At 36.1% G+C, this 19,211-nt stretch overlaps 4 protein-coding genes and 1 pseudogene across 8 annotated transcripts; 3 read left to right on the top strand and 2 right to left on the bottom strand.

The window, feature by feature from the left end:
* Nucleotides 1–180: 180 nt before the first annotated feature.
* LOC105646897 (protein NUCLEAR FUSION DEFECTIVE 6, mitochondrial) lies at nucleotides 181–2,954 on the bottom strand. Of its 5 annotated transcripts, XR_002285877.3 has the most exons (4): nucleotides 2,728–2,952; nucleotides 2,508–2,629; nucleotides 1,345–1,487; nucleotides 181–428 (listed from the first exon to the last, which is right to left on the bottom strand). XR_002285877.3 is itself a non-coding variant. In XM_012232834.4 (3 exons), the coding sequence occupies exons 1-3, from the start codon at nucleotides 2,874–2,876 to the stop codon at nucleotides 445–447; spliced, it is 348 nt and encodes a 115-aa protein (XP_012088224.1). In that variant the 5' UTR covers nucleotides 2,877–2,954; the 3' UTR covers nucleotides 181–444. The 5 variants fall into 5 exon arrangements, 4 of the variants coding, with proteins under 4 accessions (XP_012088224.1, XP_012088228.1, XP_012088227.1 ...); XM_012232834.4 differs by lacking the exon at nucleotides 1,345–1,487 and having other exon boundaries at nucleotides 181–521; nucleotides 2,728–2,954; XM_012232838.4 differs by lacking the exon at nucleotides 1,345–1,487 and having other exon boundaries at nucleotides 2,728–2,950.
* Nucleotides 2,955–3,308: 354 nt separating this feature from the next.
* Nucleotides 3,309–6,829, top strand: CBP20 (CAP-binding protein 20). Its single transcript, XM_012232833.4, has 8 exons — nucleotides 3,309–3,525; nucleotides 3,637–3,860; nucleotides 3,954–4,092; nucleotides 4,179–4,212; nucleotides 4,710–4,817; nucleotides 6,016–6,069; nucleotides 6,230–6,336; nucleotides 6,584–6,829. Exons 1-8 carry the CDS (start codon nucleotides 3,508–3,510, stop codon nucleotides 6,656–6,658), a joined length of 759 nt encoding a protein of 252 aa, XP_012088223.1. The 5' UTR covers nucleotides 3,309–3,507; the 3' UTR covers nucleotides 6,659–6,829.
* Nucleotides 6,830–7,091: 262 nt separating this feature from the next.
* LOC105646894 (WD repeat and SOF domain-containing protein 1) lies at nucleotides 7,092–12,441 on the bottom strand. The gene is made up of 17 exons (XM_012232832.4): nucleotides 12,224–12,441; nucleotides 11,989–12,078; nucleotides 11,796–11,907; nucleotides 11,534–11,561; nucleotides 10,870–10,968; nucleotides 10,634–10,703; nucleotides 10,505–10,539; nucleotides 10,322–10,396; nucleotides 10,145–10,240; nucleotides 9,178–9,241; nucleotides 9,016–9,069; nucleotides 8,754–8,839; nucleotides 8,608–8,668; nucleotides 8,459–8,523; nucleotides 8,131–8,236; nucleotides 7,689–7,777; nucleotides 7,092–7,531 (listed from the first exon to the last, which is right to left on the bottom strand). The coding sequence occupies exons 1-17, from the start codon at nucleotides 12,287–12,289 to the stop codon at nucleotides 7,369–7,371; spliced, it is 1,359 nt and encodes a 452-aa protein (XP_012088222.1). The 5' UTR covers nucleotides 12,290–12,441; the 3' UTR covers nucleotides 7,092–7,368.
* A 353-nt stretch (nucleotides 12,442–12,794) lies between these two features.
* Nucleotides 12,795–14,650, top strand: LOC149497952 (uncharacterized). Its single transcript, XM_089719314.1, has 3 exons — nucleotides 12,795–13,394; nucleotides 13,521–13,890; nucleotides 14,031–14,650. The coding sequence occupies exons 1-3, from the start codon at nucleotides 12,795–12,797 to the stop codon at nucleotides 14,648–14,650; spliced, it is 1,590 nt and encodes a 529-aa protein (XP_089575440.1).
* A 108-nt stretch (nucleotides 14,651–14,758) lies between these two features.
* On the top strand, nucleotides 14,759–18,004 carry LOC149497951 (uncharacterized; annotated as a pseudogene).
* The last annotated feature ends 1,207 nt before the right edge of the window (nucleotides 18,005–19,211 follow it).

Genomic DNA, 19,211 nt, shown 5'->3' with positions numbered 1-19,211 from the left:
TGGTGAAAATGGCTACAGGTCGAATTGAATGGTTGTATTTTCTGAAGCTGGTTGTAACCATAATGAACATATATATATCAACAGTCTTTAAAGTATGATCATTTAAAATATCTTTTGACGTATTTTTCATCAGAAAATTTTATTACTCGTCGGATCAAAAGGACTGAAGGAAAGATAAAATTCTATACTTGGAAAACCAATCCCATATCACTAGAAATAAAATTTCATCCATTTACAATCCAGAAATAAAATGTGTACAATTAACTACAACTATGCAAAACAAGAGTGTAGAATAGGAACATATAATTCTTAGTAGCCACCGTTGCTAAACAAATTGTGTCCCTTCAACATTAATATAAACCAACCTAAATAAGGAAAGCTCAAGAAAGCTCCTCGCCATGCCAGAATTGCCAATAGAGATTACAGCCCTAACCATGCAAAACATCAAGTCAGATACAAGTGGAAAACTCTCATGGCTTGAAAAGCACAGTACAGCCAACATCCAGGAAATAGTACATAACCTAGTTGGTAACAAGACAAAATAATATCATTAAACTACTCAGCAGAAAGCCAGACAAAACTTGAATTACTCAGCAGACAGCCAGAAAAAATAATGCAGAAATTACGGACCATCAGCACCATGATGAGCATGCTCCACTATTTCTTTCTCAATCATGCATATAATCAACCTAATACATACAACACATAATGACAAAGGGATTGGGGGTTGAAAAATGTGATTCGAATTCATAATACGGCCTCTCCAATGTATAGTTTACAACCAATGACTAGATATGAAGGAATAGCAACTGCTCACAACTGCAACTCATATGTTAATGAACTAAAAATGTACTTAATTGCTTTAGAGTTATATATATACACACACACAACATAATTCACAAACATCAAAGAGAAACGAAGTAGCTACATGGCACATGACACCAACTAAACGGTCTTATTTCCCACAGCATTTAGCTAAGGCAAGAAAACTATTTAAAAAGAAGAAAGTGAAAAAAATGACTTGTCGTTCAACAGTTCTAAATCAGCTGGCATCATCCTCTTCGAATGAAAGTTGGGAATTTTGGAACAAAACTTGTCCTGAATGCATGGAGACTCATCACGCATCATGATTGCAAACTGATTAAATACAAAATATCAACAATGGTGCAATAATTTCATACCCACAGTATAATCGTTTCAGAAAAGGAAATAAATGAAAAATATACTTTTATTTTTCATTACGCAATACATCTTTCAAGCTGATGTATAAGAGATATTAAGCTCAAACATCAGGAAAAAACAATGGTGTTATCTTTGGGCTATAGAAAGGGCAGGAAATCCTACTAATTAGTAATTCATCTAGGTTCAAAAGCTCAAGAAATATGAAGTCATCTCCTCAGCAGCTCAACCAAAACTTCTAAGGGCAGACTTTTGTACAAAAGCTTGCTTGAATCCTCTGAACATTCATCACACATCATCATTGCAAGCTGGTTGAATAAAAATAATCAGTATGCTCCCTTAATCATCAGGGAAATTCTTTTCTTAAATCAAAATTAATAAAGAAAAATGGTTGCATTCAACTATTTAAAATTCAATTGCACAACACTGAACCATTTATAACCAAATAAAAAACCCTGCATCATGTAGGCCCCACAATCACATTATTCAAATGTTCATGCGTGCTCTCAGATTTCATAAAACTATCTGTCTATCCCTGAAGTTCATTTATTCTAGTTTCATGAAGACATTGGATGAGTAAATGTCAAAGGCTACCATCTGCACTCAGGAAGTCCTGTTTGAGCACAAATAAGTGGGTCTATCTTAAGAATAAAGGAGTCATCCACACACGTGATGGAATCGAATGGGGGCAAAACTGATTACATTCAACATAAGGTTCCTTCAAAAATAACATAAACACAGATCAAATAGTGAGATTTAGCAGAACACTTGTTAAAAAAAAAAAGTTTAAGGAACTATTTTGCAGAATTGCTGTCATTTTACATCATGTCCCTTAAATTCTTCTCATAAAATAGTCTCCTGCCTAGACTATACACGATGCCACTCGTTTAATTTTAAAGCTCAGAACCATAAATAAATCCAAATCAGTCCATCTTTGCTTCCTGATCTTCATCTAGTCTCATCTTGTCCTACAACAGGAAAAGAGAGGAGCATGCACTTACTTATAAATTGACGTATGAATAAAAGAATGACATTATTTCTTATTCTTAGACTCAAAATTCTTAACACAGTGATTGAAAAAAAAAGAAAATGAAAGGATGAAATCAACCACAAGGCCTAATATCTAAGTCCATGACCAAAGGGCTCAAAGGTATTAAAAACACACCGGGCTATTCACGGTAACATAATAATAAAAACTATCAATGCTCCTTATTCCATTAAGAAAGTACTCAATAAGCAAGAAATAAAAACAGTTCGAGAAAAATGGATCAAAGATCAATTATGTAACTAGCTAATTAATGCATCAACAACAAAAACATTCTTAATACCTTCCGGAAGCCAACCATAGCAGCGGGGAGAGATAGACAGCATTGAAGTCATTAATGCCGAAGCCGTGGCAGTGTGGTATGGCATCATCGATTCCAATCCAAAGCTCATTTCCACAGGTCGCCTTTTATTCTCAAAAGAAAAACCCACTGTTAAGAAACTTCACACTAATACTAATAGAGAAACGTACGAACTTTACATGTATATAGAGCGATATGTGACCTTAAAATGGATTGAGAGAGAGGCTTGTTGGAGGCTGCGCGAAAAGGAGAAGCTTGTGAAGATTTGGGTTTGGCAGCGAAGCGGGATGCTACGTTGCGAGCGGAGGAAGATGACCGGTAAAGGGATCTTGCGGCGGCGAAAGAGGCCATTTTGGATCTCTGCTAATTTTGTGGGGGGTTTTGGAGATAGGAACTTAAACCCTGTCACAGTCCGGAGTGTTTGGACACGAAGGTAGGAAAGACTACGTTCGGTATTATCGTGCAATTTATATAATCAAAATAATAATAATTAGCTAATTACTTGTTAACCACATGTAATATCATGCTTACTAAACTAGTGAGAATTCTTCTCGGGTCGTCGAACGACCATTTGACTGGCATCTGGTGACTGACATATGACTTGTCGTTTGGTTTACCAACAATAACATGACTAGTCGATTGTGGGAAAACAAGCTGATTGATTACTGGCGCAGTCGAACGACAATAATACAAATATGTAATTATGAATTTCATATTTAAACGAAAAGGCTTTTTTTTTATACAATTATTTTTTAAAATGATTTTGTTAATTCCCAATTAGTCCCCAATACAACAGACTCCGGTTTTGTTTCTCCTGGTGGCATCCTCTCTTTCTAGGGTTTATAGCTAAAAACTTTAATTTTTTTCTGCATCAATTAGTGCATTTATGACTATCAGAATCTCAGAGGGAATTTTCCTCCATTCGTAAAGTCTTCATCTTTATTAAACCAGTGGCTTTTCTGTCCTCTTACTGCGTACTGTAATGGCTTCTCTCTTCAAGGTAACTGTTAATTCGAAGCTATGATTTTCCATGTCAATTTTGTTTTTTTTTTCCTTAAAATTTTGACTTTTATTAGCAATTTATATCTTTTTTTTTTCCCTTAAATGGCAGGACCCATCCAAGCTTTCTGCATATCGGGATAGAAAGTTTCCTGGATCGCAGGAGGAATTTGAGTATGCCCTTGCGACCTCGACAACTGTTTATATAGGGAACATGTCTTTCTATACTACCGAAGAACAAGTTTATGAACTTTTCTCTCGAGCTGGAGAAATTAAGAAGATTATTATGGGATTAGATAAGAACACGAAAACTCCTTGTGGGTTTTGTTTTGTCTTGTAAGTTGAATGTTTGAATTTCAGAAATTTGTTCAAATTGTAGTATTTATGAAGTAGGCTTGGCATTGAATGCTTCATGTATGTGTCTTTTAGGTTCTACTCTAGAGAAGATACTGAAGATGCAGTAAAATATATCAGTGGAACAATTCTTGATGATCGTCCAATTCGTGTGGATTTTGATTGGGGATTCCAGGAAGGAAGGCAATGGGGCCGTGGTCGAAGTGGTGGACAGGTGAGCTTGCTGTTCCAGTTATCTATTGTTGCATTTGACCCTTTTATGTGGTTTCTTTTTTTTATTATTTCCCCTTAATTTTGCAGGTTAGAGATGAATATCGTACAGATTATGATCCTGATATCCTTTTATTGCATAACTTTTTAATGCTTTTTGTGCTTTTTTTTCTCAGTATAATCCAGTTAACATTGTAGCAATGCTTATTTTCTATGAGAATTGATGTTTTTAGAGCCTATTTGTTTCAGCAATTTAACAAGGTTATCCTGGTGTTGAAATCAAACTGGAAATCTTTCTGGCTCAAGTACTGATAGTTATACAGGCAGTCAGCTTATCACTATTACTTTCTTCATATAGTTCTGATTCCAGTCATCTTATACATGGCTTCTATCCTGTGATTGGACCATGTAATTCTTTCTAAATGATACAAAATTCAAATTAGTTTTGCTTGAGTGAATGCGCTTTAACTCTTGCCAGTGAGGAGTTACTGATTAAGAAAAGCCACTTTGAGTATTTAGAATCTGCAGTCATTTCTGCTCATTTGGGCACATAGGATCTTCAGATCTTGCAATACAAAAATTATATCATGTGCTACTTTCTGTCTCCTTAACATGTTATACGCAGAGGTGGTTATGGAAAATTGGTTCAGCGAGAATTGGAACAAAGGCAGCTTGTGGATTATGGCGCTGGTTCATTGGGCACTTTCCCTCCAGTGATGGCACCTCATTGTAAGTTTTGAGAACTTGGTCTTGATTGTCTTTCTTTTTAAAAATGCAACTTTAATCATATTCTTTGAGATTTCTTTGGATAAACCCTTAATACGATGGCTGAGCCTGGCTAATACCAGGCCTAGAATTAAAGCATAATTCCAAACTTCGAAGCTGTGAACTCGAAGCCTCTAATTATGAACATTATTTACAATGAAATATGATGAAACTGCAACGATGCATTCTAATGTAATTTATGCAGGTTAATTCATGATTACCACACAATGTTACTGGGCCAAACCAAGGATTCTGACTTTTTAGGTTGATGAAACGTGTATTGGGTCCTAAATTGATGGCTTACCCCAACTGCGATTTCATTCCTATGCAGGCTACTAAGAATTTTTCAGAAATACTGGACTTGATGGTTGTTGAAAATAGTATGATGTTGTACAAGTTGAATTTATACGTGAATGGCAGCTTTTTGAAGAAGACAGGACTTCGTTAGAATTTCTTTTGCTAACAATGGTGCAGCTTGGAGTTAAGATGATAGAATCTAAGAGTTGTTTAACAGGATTGCTTGTAATCATGTGAATTGCAAAATGATTGTGCTGCTTGGTTTGACATGGAAGAGAGAGGTCTGCTTATATGGGCAGACTTTTGTTAACTTATAAATTATCTTTTGAGTATTAGTAGTTGAAATGTATAGGCTCTATGCTGTACACTATAAATACAGAATGGTATAAAGGGAATAGTAGACTGCCTTTTCAGTTTCTAAATTACATTCTCGGATCAGATTCTAATTTTGTTCCCTTGTCCTGAGTGTCTTACTAAATGTGTTGAAGCAACCATCTGAAGTTGGAAACTCTACTCTTTCTAGATTCTGTGAATAATTATTTGTTGGAAATACTATGCTGCTTGTTGATATTCACAATTTTATCATAAAATTTATGAAATATTATCTAGTCATACCAATGCATTACATCCAAAAGTTTTCTTTGAACTGTCTTACTGAGGCAGCTTGGAATGCTTTGTGAGTACTGTTAGGTTAACGCTTACCAAATCATTACCGGGGTTACTGGGGTATCTTTTCTTTAATTTTCAAGCATTTTTCTTCTTCTTGTATTCTGCCTTATAGTTTGCCTTTTCATTTGCTTAAACTGATGGTATATTATACTTAAAAGTTTTCCTATACATATTCTAAGACTTGTTTTTTCTGCAGATGGCAGGCATGGTGGAAACCATGGTCATGGTGGTTATAACCGGCATGGCAGAGGTATTTTCTCTTTTTTGTACTTTCAAATTTCCTTTTGAGTATCTTTCCTTGTGCCCTTTTTGTATTAATAGTCCTAGTCTTTTTTATTGCCATGCCTATAATCAATCTGTTTTGGCATGTTCATAAAATCTTATTTGATCTGAGCCTTTATGGAAAGCAGATCTTCACCGGAAGCGGCACCGAGACGATGACCGTCGTCCACACGAGTCTTCAAGGAGAGCTTCAGATCATGAATCAAGGAGAAACTCTGATCCTGATTCCCGACCAGTAATTTTCTAATGCTTAATTGTCTTTGTCACCTGCAATCATTTTTTAATTTTAATCACATTATGCTAGTCTTAAGAGGGGATCTCTGTTTTGGAGGGCCTCCGTTACTACCTGCTTTTCAGCTGAATGCAATTATAAAACTTGCATCAATTGTTGCAGAGAAACCAAAAACATGCTTTCTGCTTTCGCACATCCTTAAGCATATTTCCAGTAGGTCGGCTAATCCAAACTTTGTTTGATGTAACAGGAGAAGAATCCACGTTTTCGTGAAAGTGGCGACTCTGATGATGAAGAAGAAGATGATCGAAAACGAAGATCTTAGCAGATTCCCATTCAATATTTTGAATTAGGAAGTTGTTTAATAGAATTCTTGTACTAAGCCTAATTATGGTGAAGATATTTCACATCTGGGTTTGGACTTGGATGATGTTGTATGAAGTGTAGATTTCCAAAATCATGATACACCCAGTTAACATTCATAGTTGTTTCTGCATTTCTTTGGTTGCCTTGAATGCTTTTTCTTAATTAGCCGTCTCGTCCACCTGCTTCCCCAATGTTTAGACAGCTTGACGCAACTATCAATGGATTTTGCCAGAAATGTGATTTCTCCTTGCCAAATTGCAAACTAGAAGTTGTCCTGATTTCATTCAAAATATACTTTTGACGCTTGATTGGACAAGCCTTAAAATTTACATGAATCAAATTGGCTTTCTTTGTACTTTTTAAAACAAAACAAGGACTTGCACTGTTTCAAATCGGGTAAAAAAAATTCAAAATTGATTATAATTAACATTTGAATTACAATGCATCAGAAAGTTTTGGCCTATCAAAAACTGTAACAAAATGATTAACTTATAACCCTGATCCTCCAGAGATCTCCTGATTCACTCATGTTGGACTACATTGTGGTGGAATGACCTAGAGACCTTGATGCCAGGACACTGCCTCTTAAAGACTAGTAAACTTAACGACACAAGGTCAAATATTCTAAAATGCACAGCCCGTAAAAATGCATCCGATAACATGCTTAACTCACTCAACTTCTTTGATGATTCTCTTCTTGCGCAATGGTTTAGTGACAATACTTCCAGGAGCACTATGAGCCTTCCTTCTTTCTTCTTTCCTCCGTGAAGCCTCAGTCATTGTGCGTCTGAGGGCAGCAGCTTTGAATATGGGTTTTGGTAAGTGTCTATGCCTGCAATCAATCATTAAGGAAAAGTAAGTAAAGGCGCTGATTGACCATCCACTACTGGTATCCTATATAGTTTTCTCACAGCCCTAATAACCAATCCAATCGATACTTATCTGCCATTCAAGAAAGTGACTCCCAATTAAAAGGTTAAAATTTTCACCTGATAATACGTTTGACCTCTGGAAGATGCTTATAGCGTTTCTTGAGAGCTTCATGATATTCATGCTTTCTTTTTTCCCTTGGCAATAGCTGTAACGAAAAAAGGATATATTGGGATTTACATTTGGAGAAAAATGGATAACAACTCATGTAAGGATCAGCCAGTGAGGCAGTGAAACAAATATTAATCACTGTGTTACAAAATGAAGTACTATTAGACCTCAAAAAGGTTCAATCCACCATGCATCTTATATGGTGCAAATAATAATCAATACTAATAACCTGATAAACCAAGAAATTTAAATATATATATATGAACTAGTACATTTGAGTCTCAATCAATGGATAACAGACGGTGAAATCTGCAACTTTTTTAGGAGTAATAGCACAAGGTGCTTGCCAAGGATTGCTGATGAAATGAGTGGATAGAAAAAAAATCTTACTACTCCCAATTGCTCTGATGCTTTCGTTTTCCATAGCCTCAGGTTGGTGTCATCACTCCCTGAAATAATATAACTAGCATCACAGGTGAACTTGACACAGAATACCCTACATAGAAATGAGAAGGAAACGGTCAGAAAGCAAACATGCTAAAATTGCATTTCATCTACAAACCTTTAAAAGGCACAGGATCTAGGATACAAAAACTTCATTTTGAAGTTAAAACGTTCATATACAACTTAGATTCAACAGAGAGGTTTGTCATTAATATTAAATAAATCACAAAATCAATCAACAAAACTGAATTGCTATGAACCAAACTGATCAAACCTTTGCATTCTTTTTGTATGATAAATTTCCCTGCTATGACCGCCATTGTACTGGAAGATCCTAACCTGAAGAAGATGTGCAGTTATTAGAAAAATAGAAAAAAGTTACTAAGGAAAAAGGTAAACAAGCAATTGCAAGATAGAACTCACAGTTCTATCATAAGATCCTGTTACAAATTCTCGGCCAGTAGGAGAGTAGTCAATATCCATCCTGAAAAGGATAATGTGTTAGTAGAAGTTTCATGGTAATAATATTAGGTACAACAAGGTGAACCATTTGACATCAATCTTCTTACACCGCAGAAACATGATCTTTGTGCACACACTTAGCTTCATCCAATTTTCTAGCATCATAACTATAGCAATTACAATCTTCATTTGCCTGCATCGTTATTGAATGCATCATTAGTACTCTTTTCAAAAGCTTTCTACAGAAGTACTACTTCCATGTTATATTACGAAGCATCAGGCAAGCAAAAATGAAAGCTTTCTTTATGTTCTACTTCTTGCTCTAGAATATATTTATATCCAAGGTAAGCCTCAATTTAATTTGCTCACAGCTGTGAAGTTCATTGGCTCCATTGGGTTCCATGCAATGGAATTGGTTTTTGTCTGCAAGAAAAAAAAAACTGCAAATATGAGAGAAGTGACAAATATACACAGGAAACTTAAGAATACAACAAGTACTATACTTTCATGCAAATGGAAGGCCAAAATTACCAGCATGATAAGTTTCCTTGCAGGAGTTGATACACGCAAATCATACAATGTTATGCTACGGTCACTGCAAAAGGGGGAAAAGAAGCTTTCACATGAGTACTCTCTCTTCTCTCATGTGTATCAATATGTGTAAGTGTATGCAACATATTTATTATTCATAACAAATGCAGCATTCACAAATAAAACAACATGCAATGTGCACCCATCCATGGAAGGGCCTGACACCTATAATGCCAATAAATAAATATTCAGAGGGGAAATTTGCAGGTAGCATATGCAGCATATACACATTTAATTTATGGTTGTAATGACATCTGTCCGTACATAGTATTACATCCATATGTATGAAGATGTCAGTCAATTGTGACCACACAAATCTCATTAAGCAAGCAATATTCATTGGCTCAAACAAGAAGGCCAAGCTGTTAATGTATTGCAGCATTCATAGTCGTAAAGCATCTAAATAGAGCTAATTTGTATTGCAGATAGAATCATGGAGAACTGTTGAACCTATAAGCAATTATGAAAATAAACCACGCCTAGCTGTTTATTCTTTTCTCCTGAAATTGAAGGACAAAAGATGGAATATAAAACATTCACTAGTCTTTCAAATCACACAATATCAGGAAAGACAAAAGGAAAACCTTAGTAATTTAAAATAAATTTAAGCCTCTGGTTCCCATTTATCACTAGAGGAAACTACTATACTTCAATGTAGTATGCCCTTATCCACTTGTTGAACATCATTAAAAAGTCCTCTTTAATGACAAACATGCTTGATGTCTCTTGGCAATCATCTTCTGTCTTTAACTTACTTTGGTTGTTCTAAATATTCTTAGGTGGAATATGGATTCAAATTCATGATACTAAAGTATAAATAACAAGTAAAGAATGAAAATGAAAGCTATATCACGTGTATATGATTAAGCACATGATGATTGAACTATAGTTATTTATCCAGGAATACCTTGCAGTCGTTGCCAAAAGGTTCGGTTCCCCAGGATTAAATCGAACAGATATAACTGTGTCCGTTCCCCACTCAAAACTATTCACTGGCTGAGACCTAATTTACAGGAGTGGCACTGTAAACATAATTGATATAACTTTGCACTTAATGGAACAATAAACTAGTTTAGATTTAAACCTATTGTGATTCCAAATATCTACTTGAGCACCAGCTGTGGCAAAGAGCTCACCATCCCATTGGTGATCAACACCCCTGAAAACAACAGTGTACAATTCAGAATGTAAGGAAGAATACTTACAATGCATATACGCAGTACAAGAATCGAAAATGTATTTCCTAATAAATAATTAGTACCCTCACCAAAATGCATTCTTCCCAACATAGACTGCCTTTGGCTGAAAATAGGAGCAGCGACTTGTTGAATAGATAGAAAGAGAAAAGAAAGAAATTTAAACAGAAACATATGATTTCATGAAGAAAAGGCGATACCTCGGCTGAACTGTTAGAGGTGCTGTCTGATTCCATAATGGAAGCCACTGGGACATTCCAAAGCCTCACACTGAATAAATAACATTACGGGCAACTTACATAAACTGGCTTTCTTGTATGCAAAAGATAGATAAAAGGTACAACAGACATTCAGTTTAAAACATCTCATTTTTTCCTTTATTGATTTCAGTTTTGAAAACTCGAGTTCGATCTTATTGGTACAAACTATGTCTTACGTGCAATCGGTTCCACAGGATATTAGCGTCCGCCCATCTGTAGAGGCTGTCAAACCTCGCACAGCACCTTGATGACCAGGAAACTGACAGACAGTTCGCCTGTTGATCCATATATTCATGAACATATTTGTCAATCCTCCATGCTCAACATCAAAATGAAAAAACACATCTCATTGGAAAGAAAATCCATGAAGACAGCTATAAACAGAAATTTTAGTACAACAGACACATCTAATTCTCTAACCTGGTCCACCTTTATATCCATGAAGACAGCACCTTGTTTGGTATATAAATGAATTCCATAAAATTTATTGATTGTATATACAAATCCACATTATCATATTAGGAATAAATGAAAATTTATTTAGAATTCTACAATTTTAATTCTAAGGAATCGGCTATCCTTAAGCCAAATTTATTAAAATTGATAGAATTTATAAACGAATTATAAATTTAACAAGGAATTCAAGCTAGTGAAAGTAATAGAAGCTTAAACTAACAAAGGTACTAGCTAGTAAGGAAACAAATTCATACCTCTTCTTTCTACTATTTGTGCTGCATTCTACATGTATGTATCCAGGCATATATATGTAAAATGCAAAAATCCTAACCAAGGTTACAATATAAAATCACAAACTTCCAATTGACTTCAACATGAAATTACCTGGAAGCAATATCCCAAAGGCGAATATCTGCAAGAATAAATAATAAATAAATAAACAACTAAGCCGGAGAATATAAAAAAGTTCCAAATTTATCTCCAGAACAATAAGGAACCAAAAAAAATCCTAAAATCTGATAGAAAATTAATATAATACTCAAATCATTATTCAGAAACTAATTTTTCATCCTACTGACAACCAAAAAACAAAATCCGCAAAGCATCAACTTATCAAGCAAAGCACCACTAAAAATTATCTAAATACCTCCATCCATAGAACCAGAAAATATCCCTTTCAAGTAATTTGGATTCTTTGCCATACACGAAACAGCATCAATATGACCATCCATTGCTCCAATAAATGGCCTTGCAAATATCTATAAAAATCAAAATAATTTTTTACCCGCCAAAAATAATTAAAAAACAAAAACAATTCAATTAAATATTTCTCGAATTACCTTATCCAATTTGGTGGCGTTAAGTGCACGGACATATTCGATAGCTTTTTCTTGAGGCCGTAGACTGGGGTCGAAATTGTGAAACACTCTCTAATTATATTGAAATTAAATTCGTTATTTTAATAACAATCGGAGCTTTCTAAATAGAAAGAGTGGAAAATGGATTTCTTTTCCTGTTCGAAATTTAAAATGAAACTGGAATTTCGAAAAGAGAAGGGAAAGAAAAAAGAAAAACCTGAAGATCTTGGCTTCGTTCTCGAGTGAATTCGTCAGTTGATCGTGATATTACTTTTACTTTCATTGTTATTTCAGTTCTCGAGTTCAATTTTTCAATTTAATTTATCTCCGCGATTAGATATTGATGATAAGAGTTCCAATTTTGAAGTGAAAAACCCTAGACAATAAGTGTTTAGGAAAATCAGCTAAAACCCTACCCGAAACGAGACTCTCGTCTCGAGGGAGAGAGATAAAGGGTCTGGGCCTCATAATGAAATGGACCTAAAATCTCTTGGGCCTTAATTTAAGGGAAGCCCATAATTGAAGCTCATCTACCAATCCAGGGGAAAAGATTTCCTTCTGTTTAGTGGACAATTGACAACATAGACATCCAACCGGTTCGATTCGCACCAAAATCAAACCAGGTTTTAGCGACCAAACCAGCTCCAGAACGTTTATCCAATCTACTTTCAGAATGAGTTATTCCATGACTTTTAATCAAGTGTGGGCCTTTCTCTCGTCTCCTTTGTAGGAGTCTTTCGTCCCTATTTTTTTAGGGTTTTTTTGGTTTTTTCCTGTATTTTTCTCCGATGGCTGATGAGGACGGCGTTTCGGTCGATATGGCCAATCTTTCTGTGGACGGTGATGAGGATGATGGCTTAGTTTATGGGGATGATGAACCGCTTGAACAGGATCAGAGTGAGGACCCTAATCTATGTCTTGTTGGGCGATTTTTGACTGAAAAAACAATTAATTTCCATGCAATGAGACATACTATGGCATCGTTCTGGCGTCCGCTGATGGGTATGCAAATTCGTGAGATCAATGGAGGGGTTTATGTTTTCCAGTTTTTCCATGAGGTTGACGTCCATCGTGTGCTATCGATGTGTCCATGGACTTTTGATAATCAGCTGTTGCTTCTGGAAAGGCTTGGGAGTTATCCTACTCCCCTTGATGTTCCATTATTCTTTGTCCCTCTCTGGGTTCAAGTGAAGGGGTTGCGTTCTAGTTTTAGGTCAGAACGAGTTTTAAAAGATATTGGGGATAGGATTGGCCAGTTTATGGAGGCTTATTCGAAGAACTTTGAGAATAGTTGGGACTCCTATATGCGTATGAGAGTAAAGTGGGATGTTCGTCGGCCACTTAGGGAGGAGTTTAGCATCAAGCGTTCCACAGGGGAGTCTTTTACGGTTTACTTTTCTTATGAATGACTTCCAATATTCTGCTTTATCTGTGGTTTTCTTGGCCACACTGAACGTTTTTGCCCTAAATTGCTTGAGTTTGAACCTGGTAAAGCTGTTCGTCGTTTTTCTCAGAACTTGCGTGCATCAAACCGTCGGGTGCAAAGGCCTGTTGGTGACCGCTGGTTGCGTCCTTTGGGTGGTAACGATGACAATTCTGATGTCCGGTCTGGTAAAAAGGAGGGTGTTGGTGGTGTGATGGCTGCGGATATGGTGGGCCAGCATGGGGTCTCTATTTTGAATAAGACAAGTTTTGGTGGAGTGCATCAGGGACAAATATTTTCTAATCCACTTGCTGTGAATGCAAATAGTTCATCCCTGGAAGGACTTGGTCAGGATTCTACTCCTGGTATGGGTGATGAGCTTGAGGTTGGTGATGTTAAATGTCAACGTGTGGGTCAGGACCAGCTCCAAGGAGTGACTCAAGGTTTTGCTTCTTCAATGAGTATGCCTACTGGTCCAACTAATGTGATATCGGCCGCCCCCGGAATGCAGGGCTGCCGGAAGAAATGAGTTGCCTTTCATGGAACTGTCGTGGGCTGGGCAACCCATGAAATATTCAATGTCTTCAATTTCTTGTTTTAGAAAAAAGGCATACTTTTATTTTTCTTATTGAGACTCTTTGTTCTTTTAATAAAATTAATGAAATAAAAACTTTGTTGGGTTATGATGATTGTATTGTGGTTGATTCTGTGGGTTATAGTGGAGGTTTAGCGCTCTTATGGAAGTCTGTTTCATCAGTTCGACAGCTTAATATTTCTTTAAGATGCATTGATGTTGAGGTAGTGGTTGATCAGGTGGGTGAGTGGAGGCTTACTGGCTTTTATGGGCAACCTGACCGTAATCGTCACTCTAAATCATGGAATTTGCTTAGGAATTTGGTTGAATGTAGTGAGCTGCCATGGGTTTGTTTGGGTGACTTTAATGATATTCTTCACCAACATGAAAAGAAAGGGGGGCGTCGGCAGCCTCAGAGTTTGATTAATGGTTTTCTTGATTCTATCTTAGATGCTGGTCTTACTGATTTTCCCATGGGTGGTTACCCATTTACTTGGGAACATGGTCGAGAGTCTAATATTCTTATTGGGGGGAAACTTGATCGCGTTCTTGCTTCGGCTAATTGGGTTGGTTTGTTTCCTTTGGCACGTGCTCATGTTCTTAATACCTCTTCATCTGATCATCTCCCATTATTTTTGGAGGTTTGAACTTATATGACCCGTTAAGTGGCTAGACGTGTTAAGTTTGAAAATTCATGGGTTAGGAATCCAGCTTGTCGTCAATTGGTTCATGATAGTTGGGTTGCTTCGCAAGATATGGACTTGTTAGACAGATTGGCTTTTTGTAGTTCAGCATTGGACCGGTGGGGTGTGGAGCAACGTAATTTTGATAGGAATTTGTTGGCAGATTGTAGACGGATTATGAATGTGCTTCGGGGTTCTAGAGTTCCTGTAGACATTCAGAGTTTTATTGCGGCTAAAAAAATTTTCATGATTTATTGAATGATCGTGAAATTCGTTGGAAGCAGAGGTCTAAGACGTTTTGGCGTAAGGAGGGAGACAAGAATACCCGTTTTTTCCATATGGCTGCATCTATACGTTTTAAAAAGAATCAATTTTCTAAATTAAAGAATGCTAGGGTGTTTGGGTGGAGGATGATTCGGGTTTGGATAAGCTAATCACGGGGTATTTTTTTTGATATATTTACTACTAATGTAGGTGATGTTGGCCCGGTTGTGGATCATGTTCCTGTATGTGTGACACCGGATATGAATGCTGACCTTATGGCTCCGTATACTGCGGATGAGATTAAAGTGGCGGTATTTAGTACGAAGCCTGATAAAGCTCCTGGAATGGATGGCTTTAATCCAGTGTTTTATCAAAATTATTGGGATATTGTTGGTCCTTCAATTTCACAGGTTTGCATCCAGTATTTGAGTCAGGGTGTTTTTCCTAGTGAATTAAATAATACTCTCCTTGTGCTTATTCCAAAGAAGGATATTCCTGAAAGTATGGGTGACTTACGGCCAATAGCTTTATGCAATGTTGTGTATAAGATTATGAGCAAAGTTATTGCCAATAGGCTTCGGCAGATTTTGTCTAACATTATTTCTCCATCGCAATGTGCTTTTATTCCTAACCGTTCTATACAGGATAATAGCATTATTGCTTTTGAGTTGATGCATTTTTTCTTAATAAGAGGAGTGGTAAGGATGGGTATGCGGCATTGAAGATGGATATTTCAAAAGCCTATGATAGGTTAGAGTGGAGTTATATTACTGTCGTTTTGGATAAGATGGGGTTTAACCATCAGTGGATTAGTTTGGTAATGGGGTGTGTTTCAACGGTTTCTTATTGGATTTTGCATAAGGGTAACCATTTGGGTCCTATTGTTCCGTCTAGTAGTGTGCGTCAGGGGGATCCACTTTCACCTTATTTGTTTATTCTTTGTGCGGAGGGTCTCTCCCGCATGATTCAATCTGCTGTTAATGCAGGACTGTGGCATGGTTGTTCTATAGTTCGTGGGGCTCCTTTTATTGACCATTTATTTTTTGCTGACGACAGTTTGCTTATTTTTAAGGCTGATACTTCTGAAGCAGCTATGGTGAGAGGAATTATTAATGGGTATGCTCAAGCATCAGGTCAGCTTATTAATCTCTCCAAATCTTCTTTATGTTTCTCCAAGAATGTTTCGGAATTGGTTCGATTACAAGTTTGTGGTGTTATGGGTGTGGAAGAAAACCAGATTTGGGTTACTATCTGGGCTTACCAACTCGTCTTGGTCTCAATAAGAGAGAGGTCTTCGGTTTTATCAAGGATCGAGTTTGGAAGAAGTTAAATTCCCTGAAGCGACATTGTTTATCACGAGCGGGGAAGGAAATACTGTTGAAGACTGTACTACTAGCCTTACCTAATTATGTTATGAATTTGTTTCTGCTTCCTAAATCTCTTTGCAAGGAAATTCAGAGCATAATGTGTAGTTTCTGATGGGGACGTGATATGCAGCAACGGAGGGGAATTAATTGGATTAGTTGGGAGAGGATGTGTTGACCGAAGTTTTTGGGTGGTCTTGGGTTTAGAAAGTTATATGAGTTTAATTTAGCCATGGTAGGAAAGCAAGCTTGGCAGATTTTCATGAATCCGACTTCTGTCGTGGCTTCTTTGTTGAAAGCTAAGTATTTTCCTCTCACTAATTTTCTTGAGTCAAGTTTGGGTAACAGACCTAGTTTTTTATGGCGCAGTCTTTAGGAAAGCCGGCAAGTTGTTTGTGTGGGTGCTTGTTTGCGGGTAGGTTCCGGTTCTACTATTTCCATTTGGCAGGATGCTTGGTTGCCGTCAGTATCTTCAATGAAAATTGTGACGCCTAGGCCAATTGCTACTGGTTTACTGTGGGTTTCAGATCTTATTGAGAATCACCGCTGTAATATGGAGGTTATTTCTAATAATTTTGTGCCTCAAGATGTTGCTGAAATTATTTCTATTCCTTTGAGTAGGCATGGTGGTGATGATGTGTGGTTTTGGAGGTTTGATAAAAAAGGTGTGTATTCAGTTAAAAGTGCTTATCGTCATCTTACTTTTATTGAGCCAACAGAACAGCAGCTGTTGCAGGTGGGTCTTTGGAAGAGAATTTGGGGTTTGCATATTCCTCCTAAGTGTATTAATTTTATTTGGAGGCTGTTGAATAATGTTGTTCCTTGTATTAAAGTGTTGCAGGGATGAAATCTGCATGTTGTTGGTCTTTGTGCATTTTGTCAGTATTGTGAGGAAGATGTGTTTCATGTGTTTGTGCAGTGTGATTTTGCCAGAGAATGTTGGCAGTCTTCCTCAATTGGATTTCGATTTGGTCATTTTTTGTCCTTTTGGGATTGGTTTAAGAGCATGACTACTGTCCTTGGTGAGTTTGAGTTTAAAGTGCAGATAATGATTTTGTGGGCTATATGGGAGGCAAGAAATGATTTATTATGGAGGGATAAGAGGTTGTCATCATTTGAGGTTGTGAGGAAAGCAAATAATTTATTAAGTTGTTGGATCCAAGCTAATGGTGTTGATGGTGATATGGGTAGGATGGTAGCGCGTGCTTCTTAGTCTGAACCAAGTCAAGGAATTCTTAAATTGAATGTTGATGGTGCTTTGTTTAATGGAGATTATGCTGGTATAGGTGCAGTTATTAGAGATTCGAATGGGGCCTTTGTCCGAGCTTTGCAAATGTCCATCCTTGGTAATTTTGAACCATGTACTATTGAGGCAATGACTATTAAATAGGTTTTGAGTTGGGTTAAGGAAGTGGGGTGGTCTTCTGTGGTTGTGGAGTCAGATGCTCAAACTTGTGTACGGGCTATTACTGATCCCAACTATAGTGATGGCTCTGCTTTTGGATTAGTTATTTCAGACTGTAGATCTCTTCTCGATGAGTTGAGGGATGTGAGATTAGTCTTTGTTCGTAGGTCTGCGAATGGTGCTGCTCATATGCTTGCTAGAGCCATTACCATCTCGACAGGCAAGGTGGTTTGGTCTGACCGACCACCTGTTTGTATTTTTGATATTTTAAGGCTTGAAGGTTAATAATATCCTACATTATTTTTGTCAAAAAAAAAAATTCCCACATTTATTTATTCATCATTATATGTATGTTTGTATTAAACATTTTCAATGCTTCTGGAAAAACTAGCATTAAATTATACAGAACCAATTTTTACGGTTTGATTTTTGATTTTATTGACTGAACTTTTTGACATTGCAAGTTTAGTCTTGGAACAAATATTCTGCCACTTTACTTCTAACTACTAAAAACTCATTTCAAAAATGACTTGCTTGAACTTATTTGATAAGCTAAACGAGTTGAGTTGGAATTCAATTCCTGGATATAAAAAATATTTTTATATTAACTATAAATAAGTTGAGCTTGAATTCAAATTTTTATACTGGAATTGAATTCAAGTACCAATGCGCTAGAAAAATACTTTTTTTTTTTCTCTTCAATTTCTTTGGTCATAGGCCCTTAGTCCAGAGTGGCTGACTTCCTTTATCTATGATATTTCTTCCCATTTTTTTTTTTTTTTTTTGATCTTATAATTTTAAACTCAGTCAAGTTTGTATTTTTTTTTTTTTTAAGCAAATCTAAATTTCTTATTTGTTTATACACCTTTTTAACAGAGTTCTTTTGTATTTTTGTTTACATATTCTATTCATGTTAGACCTATTTTTTACCTTTTGTATTTAATATAGTGGATCTACGTCTTAAGATATAAAATGAAATATAATATAATTAAAAAATTTAATCACAGTAATGTAATAAAAATGAATTTCTACTTGGAATAAAGTAAAGCAAGATTCAACAGCTCAAAATATGTCTTTGAATAAAACAAAAGCAATTTAAGAAAAATTGCATACATTTTAAGTCAAATTTTAACATATACATTGGCTTGGAATCAATATAAGTCATCATTAAAAATTATATTTAAAAAATGTTCGGTAATATAATATTTGAATTAACTTTTGTGAAAAGTTAACTCGTGTAACGTTTGACTTTTAACATCTTATGAAAAAGTATCTAAATAGTTAATAACTAAATACTGTTAAAACATTTAACAGTCAAAAACAGCTGATTGCATTAAGTGAATGCATCCCAATAATACCCACTACCATTTGCATTAAGTGACAACCATTCATTTCATTTTCCGTGAATATTTAAATATTTTTAAAGTAGCACTTATCTGTTTAACCACATGAAAAACAAACAAAACCAGAGCCTGATTGCATTTACATTGGA

The sequence above is a fragment of the Jatropha curcas genome, chromosome 3, assembly GCF_041381405.1.
Source record: "Jatropha curcas cultivar XTBG-Jc1 chromosome 3, XTBG_Jcur_1.0, whole genome shotgun sequence".
In the NCBI taxonomy this organism is placed as follows: Eukaryota; Viridiplantae; Streptophyta; class Magnoliopsida; order Malpighiales; family Euphorbiaceae; genus Jatropha; species Jatropha curcas.
Note: the sequence above shows the minus strand (reverse complement) of the source record. Positions and strands in the feature narration are given on the sequence as shown.